General features: G+C 36.2%; 1 protein-coding gene across 5 annotated transcripts in view; it reads right to left on the reverse strand.

The window, feature by feature from the left end:
* CUNH18orf25 (chromosome unknown C18orf25 homolog) overlaps positions 1–7,132 on the reverse strand; it is a 99,351-nt gene that overhangs the window by 24,226 nt on the left and 67,993 nt on the right. For 3 of the 5 annotated variants that reach the window (XM_017529701.2, XM_037738985.1, XM_017529702.2), the window contains exon 3: positions 1,097–1,279. The exons of the other annotated variants lie outside the window; for them this stretch is intronic. In XM_017529701.2, coding sequence (XP_017385190.1) covers positions 1,097–1,279 — 183 coding nt within the window. The remainder of the gene's footprint in view (positions 1–1,096; positions 1,280–7,132) is intronic. 5 annotated transcript variants of the gene reach the window in all.

Consider the following 7,132-nt stretch of genomic DNA (forward strand, 5'->3'; position numbering starts at 1 on the left):
AAAAAAAAAAAAAAAAAAAAATCAAAACTAAATCAAGGTTGTGTTCCAAAATTAGCTACATTAAATTAATCGGGTCAACAAACAAGTGATTTTGCCTTAGTTCCATTCTAAGATCATGAAAAGAATTTAAGACAATAATCAGTGGAGTTCTGTCTCAATACAAAAAGTTCTAAACTATAACTCATTTTTTGTAACATAAAACTCATTTTTCATAAAAATAACTTTAGGTAGTGATTAAACTATTAGATTAACTCATACAACCAATGTATTTATAAATTAGCTAGGAAACTACAATCTTTCAGCAACACTAAAGAAATCATACACTATATAAGCAGTCTCTCAATCCCCTTTTCTTAAATGTTCAGTGCTAGTACTTTAAAAAAAAAAAAAGGTTTAAATTAGAATGTTGAAAGAAAGGTTTGAGAAAACATTGAAGGAGACTTAGAGGTATTGTGAAAGTTTTTCAAAGATAATAGCAGTGGATTTTTTAGTGAATAAATACCACTTTTAAGAATAATCACAAAACTAAAAAAATATACAAGAGGGACAGATATTTTTTTCCTGAGCGAATAGAGGCAGAAACCAAAAGAAAGGGGTCAGAAAAGACAAATAATAACTTACTGAAGAGGAATTAACAGAGTCACTCCACAGCAAGAAGCACAAGAAACAGTGGCAGTACTGTGTCTGAACAGGCAGCTCCACAGGGAGAGAGATTTCAACGGTTCCCTATCCGAGCTGCAAGGACACCACCCACAATTAAGAGAAAGAACTGGCCAAAGAATATGAGGGTATCTGGGTCATTTTTGCATATATTGGGCATTTTTAATCCAAGATATATGCCTACTGAAACTTACCTATACCTACAATTAATGTCTTAAATACTCTTAATTGTACTTCCTTCTGACTAGGAAAGATGAATGACAAGCTATCAAAATGTTTCAGGTATAAATGGCAGCCTAGATAGTCGCAATCAATCATTCAATGCCAGATGTCTCTGGTATGACCTGTTCTACTCCTCAGGGTTCACTACAAGGAAAACAGCTGCCAGGAGACATGCATATTACACCATTAGAGAAGGGGAATGGGGAAGACCAACCTGCCTCTGCATTCAGCTCCTCTAGAAGCCCGCTGGTCCTCCAGGTAGCTCCTGTGTCCTGGCCGCCTACAGAATTATTGTGTTCTTGAACTACTGCAGCCGCCAATAAATTGTCCACATTTACCACTTCTGGGTCAGAGCTGGTGTCAGACATATCATAATGAGCTACAACTGGAGGTCCATCTAGGGAGGAAAGAAAATGTATACTTGTATCTAACGTGTGGGGTGAAAAATACTTCTGAAACTAGTAAGAGCCCTCTAAATGTCAGTTGCCTTTAGTATTCTATCTGATCAGAAAAGCTGCACTTTATATATCTAACATTTTGTACATAACGTGAAAGTGAAAAAGATAATCCAAGCTTACAAAGATGATGGACACATTTTGGAAGGAGGAAAAGGAGTGTTACTATGAAGAACAGAAGACAAGACTATACTCAACAATATTACACTGAATTCCTGTCATACTTCTAAAGAGCAAGATTAAGAAAAAAAGGATGACTCCACAGAGAAAGTGGAACTGATTTCTTAAAGGAAAAACTGATGTGAATTATTAAAACCCAATTTATATTTTTTTTAAAGGATGAACCTAGTTCTTTCTCTTACTGGCTAATATAAAAAGTCTCTAGCAGATTCAGAAAAGAAAATCAAATATATTTTCCTATGTCCTAAAGAAATAAGGTTAATTCTAGAGCTCTATTTGACTAATGTATCTATTTCCGGTGAAGTCCTTTTATAAAATAACAGCGATGTTACACACTTTACGACATTCTACGAAAAGACAATACAACAAAATCCATTTTCAGGACTTTGTTTTGTACGAGGGATTCTATTTTCTTTTCCCTAAGAAAGACAACCAGCTCGTACTCCAACTAAATGATATGCAATCTTATGGGCGATTTTATAGGAAGATATTAAAGTTCTTACTGGAAGAGATCACTTCCACCCTCAAGTACCCCTAACTGGCTGAAGAAGGCAGCTGAGTTTCAAAGTAAATTACACAGCAGCAATTCATGCTAAAATAACTCAATATTCATGCTTGTAGAATAGATACATGCTTTAAAATACTAATTCTACCCCTTTAAAAAAAATCCTTTAAAAAAAATTAACAGCAAAAAGCAAAGTTTTCCTTCAAGTAAGAAATCCCACTACTACCCCTATTTTAATATAAAGCAGAAATAAAGGAATGCTGTTTTTTCTCTCAAAGGCTATCTATGAAGAGCAAGCCTATTTCCATAAAGGTTTTAAAATATCCAATAAATGAATGTTAAACACACCTATTTTATGAAACTCTTGACTATGAAGGAATGCATATGTGCCAAGGAATGATAAAAATGTAACACAATGTAGTATTACTATTTTAATACAAATATCCATTGTGTAAATTGTCACTGAACAAAAACACACTTTGGGTATTGATCCTTTAAAACTAAACTACCAAACCACAGGTTTACGTAGTAATATTTTTTAAACAAAAAATGACCAAACAAAAAAGCAAATGAGTTGTTAGGTGCCACTGTATAAAGAACAGACATGTCACAATATGAAATTCTGACGATCATGAAGTCTTTAGTTGACTACTTAAAAATAATGTCCAAATCCCCTTAAGGGGTAAATCAATTCAATGACCATAAAATTCAACAGTGTGGCCGTGGTATCAGTTAGTAATTGATTTTAGTTTAAATAGCAAAAAACTGATTCATGTTTGAGGTTTTTCTTTTCTAAGAAGAAAAGAAAGATGCAATATTCTACGGTGTTCTCGTCAGAGTTCAAAATGATTATTATGGAATCAAGATACTGTGTGATGTCCAAATACTTGGGTGCAGAAGATATGAGGGCCAAGTACAATATTGACTATTTGACCATATGCTATATTTTTTAAGGGTTTTTTTAGTTGTTTGTAGCAAGTTATTTTAGTGAGTTATTTTAAAATTTACATGACTAATACCATTCAGAGCTTCTTGCCCTCATATTCTCCACCCTTATCCCCAAATTGAGGCAACAGGTCAGTCAATAGTCAAGTCAAAATTGTACCACTCATACATGTATAATCATGCAAAAAGTATAAGTGTATACATGCAGAGTGACATCACCTACCCATGAAAATAACTCGTCTGAAAGTCTTCATCAGTAGGAAATACAAGCATAAACTTGTTATCTGGCTTCATTCTTGTATCTTCCATATTTCCAAACAGCACACCTTATAACTTAGCTTAAATTTAGTATTCATCATAAACAGAGACAGCAATATTTTCATATATTACACTTAAAATTGAAAATAAATTATGATCACTGTCATTTTTCATTTCCAATATATTCAAACAACGATAAGTCAATACTATATAAACTTCAACAAAATAATGAAATGGTTGTCTTTCCAACTTTGTCTTCCAACAAGAAACCACAACTAAGGATCTTGTGTTCCAAGGTCATTTGACACCTATCATTAGGAAACCATTATTAAATAAAATTTGTTTAAAGCACTTGAGGCCGGGTGCAGTGGCTCACGCCTGTAATCCAAGTACTTTAAGAGGCTGAGGCAGGTGGATCACTTTCAACCAGGAGTTTGAGAACAGACTGGCCATGATAGGGAAACACTGTCTCTACTAAAAATACAAAAAAGTAGCTGTGTGTGGTGGCACACACCTGTAATCCCAGCTACTCGGAAGGCTGAGGCACGAGAATCACTTGAACCTGGGAGGCAGAGGTTGCAGTGAGTAGAGATCACGCCACTGACTCCAGCCTGGACAACAGAGCGAGACTCAAAAAAAAAAAAAAAAAAAAAAAAAAAAAAAAAAAAAAAAAAAAAAAAAAAAAAAAAAAAAAAAAAAAAAAAGGCACTTGGCGTCAGGATTTGTTCTCTGAGCTACTATACAAATATTAGCTAACTTATGGTAACAATTTATGACATTCTTTTAAAATGTGATTCTTGCTATACAGAAGTAAATGACAGGTAACATTCTGCAGATATCTTATCTGCTTTTTAAAAGAAATATCTCTTAAAGAAGAAGAAAACAAAAGACTGCTGGGGAGGAGGTAGAAAAATTCAGTGAATAACAGAAGCTGGCCGGGCATGGTGGATCATATCTGTAATCCCAGCACTTTGAGAGGCTGAGGCACAGATCACTTGAAGTCAGGAGTTTTAGACAAGCCTGGCCAACATGACAAAACCCCGTCTCTACTAAAAATACAAAAATTAGCCAGGTGTGGTAGTGCATGCCTGTAATCCCAGCTACTTGGGAGGCTGAGACAGGAGAATCTCTTGAACCTAGGAGGCAGAGGTTGCAGTGAGCTAAGATGACACTACTGCACTCCAGCCTGGGCGACACAGTGAGACTCCATCTCAAAAATAATAATAAAATAACAAAAGCTGCTATCTATTTGACTCTATTGGTTAGTTACAGAATAGAACAAAGATGGGGATACTGCCCTTACTCTCACTTGGTTATTCTTCTATGCTACTAAAACAATTGCATTGCTACTAAGAGACTGTTTTGACTTTCGAAAACATCAAAGTAGTTGCTCCCAGTAAAGTTATACATGAACACATTTCCAATTTAAGATTCAGTCATAAAAGCACATTCCATGCTTACAACATTCAAGTTATCCAAGCTGCACATTCTCCCATCTGCCTGCTCTGATGTCTGTCACAATCTTAAAACATAAATTTCTAATATTGAACTCACTGGTTTTCCTACAATCATTAAAAACATCTTTCTGTAGAGGTAAATGTAACACATCCGTGTTAAATAATTAATAACTATTCAATCTGTGGTTAACTCAGGTGCTATTTCTCCTCCTGATCAAATTCTTTTGAAATGTTTGCTGTTACAACACAAGAAAAGTTCAAAGTCAAAAACCCCACCAACAGTTGGGCACAGTGGCTAATGCGAATAATCTCAGCACTTTGGGAGGACGAGGCAGGCAGGAGGATTGCTTAAGCCCAGGAGTTCGAGAGTTGCCTGGGCAATACAGCAAGACCCCCATCTCTATTATCAAAAAATAATAAAATTTTAGAATTTTTTTTAAAATCTACCAACTACTTTTTATTTAAAAACATCAATTCGAGCCGTGGTGGCTCAGGCCAGTTGTCCTGGCGCTTGAGGAGGTAAGGCTACGCGTTTGAGGCCAGCCTGAGCAACATAAGAACCTCTCATTCATTTAAAAAAAAAAAAAAAGTGAATTCATCCATTTTATGCTAGAAATGGGTCTGTACTGTCTCACTAATCTTCTACCCTATAATAAATAGGTTCTAACTTTTCAAATACCAAAACATAGATGTATCTCTGTTGTCACACATTTCTGATACAGTAGGGTCTACCCTCTTACAATCTTAAGCCTTCTGCATTGTTGCCATCAAATGTTTAATTTTACAAATTAGTTTCCTTTTCAAGTATGTTCTAAATCTCATTAGAAAATCTGAATCACAAAAACACATCAAAACAAAGCCAACTTTTCCTTTACTATGTTTATCCCATGACAAATTCCTTTCCAGGTTTGACAATCTGAAGAACAGGATTTAAAAACTAAATAAAAAATTACATAATTCATTACTTTCATTTTACAGATGGAAATCTGAGTCCTAATTAGATGAAACCACAATAGACTATAATTGTTCTCATTGTTGAAGGAAAGAAGAATATACAGGATGAGATTGAGAATAGCATAGGAAGTACAGATTTTTGGCAGTAGACACAGGTTAAAGCCCTGCCTACTCCCTCTTAGCTACATGACCCTGGTAGGTTATTTCACTCCTCAGTGGCTTCACAGAGTTATAGTGAGGGTTAAAGAAGACATTAACAAAGAACACAAAAGGAATTCAAATACTGATCCACTGCCCTACCTTTCCATTATACTTAGCACCTGCCCTACTTTGTAGTTTATTTGCTTACCTTTGCATGTACACTCTGCTGTACACCACCAGCATGCAAGAAGCTCTGAGAAACGTCGGTGCCTAGGCCAGTGCCTTATGTTGGTCATAGATGAACCCAATTCGGTAAGTAAATGCTTTGGCCAGGATTCATAGCTGAATGAGGTCATCACAAATGTGACTTTTGTATTTTTGTTTGAAGTAAAATGTCAGCTTGCATGTATTCATAGAAAAATGTTTCAAAGCCAAATGGAAATTGCTTTGGATTAATCTATATTTAGCAACATCTTGCCTACGAGAGCACCTCCACTAACACCAGTGTTGTCACTCTCTCATTATGAAGTTGAACTACATCTAGGAAACAGGAGGTAACCCAGAGACATATGGTAACATCATTTTCCCTTCCCTCTCTATTGTTAAGTCTAAGGCACAAGGAAAGGTGGGGCAAAGAACAAATACACAGTTGGCCCCTTTGACCCCCATTTCAATGTCTATAGTAATACAGCCATAGCAATATACGATAAAGCCCAGAGGAAATTCCCTTCTTCTTTGCCATACCCAATCTCTCCAATCTCCTTGATAAGAGAAGAAAAAAAAATCTGTTTTGTTGCTATCAAAGGACCCTATCACAGGCCTTTTGATGGCATAAGAAGGAAGGGTAAACATCATACATTCCAGATAGCGAAAAGCAAAAAATCTTACACCTTATCTAGCCAAGGAACCTAAATAGGGGGAATGTGGTGTGAGCATGAGGGACTGAGGGAAAGCGGCAAACCCCAAGTTACAGAATGAAATTTGCATTTTAATAGAATCTACTCGAGAAAAGAAAAAAAAATTGATTACACATCAGAATATTTACCAAGATGAAAATTTATAATTACAAATGAGGCTGGGCACAGTGGCTCACGTTTGTAATCCAGCACTTTGGGAGGCCGAAGCGGGAGGATCACTTGGGGTCTGAAGTTCGAGAGCAGCCAGGAGAACATGGTGAAATCCCTGTCTCTACTAAAAATACAAAAAAATTGGCCAGCAGGTGGCACACACCTGTAGTTCCAGCTACTCAGGAAGCTAAGGCAGAAGAATCACTTGAACCTGGGAGGCAGAGATTGCAGTGAGCCGAGATCACGCCACTGCACTCCAGCCTAGGCAACACAGCAAGACTCAATTTC

The sequence above is a fragment of the Cebus imitator genome, unplaced genomic scaffold, assembly GCF_001604975.1.
Source record: "Cebus imitator isolate Cc_AM_T3 unplaced genomic scaffold, Cebus_imitator-1.0 Scaffold60, whole genome shotgun sequence".
NCBI classification, from domain to species: domain Eukaryota; kingdom Metazoa; phylum Chordata; class Mammalia; order Primates; family Cebidae; genus Cebus; species Cebus imitator.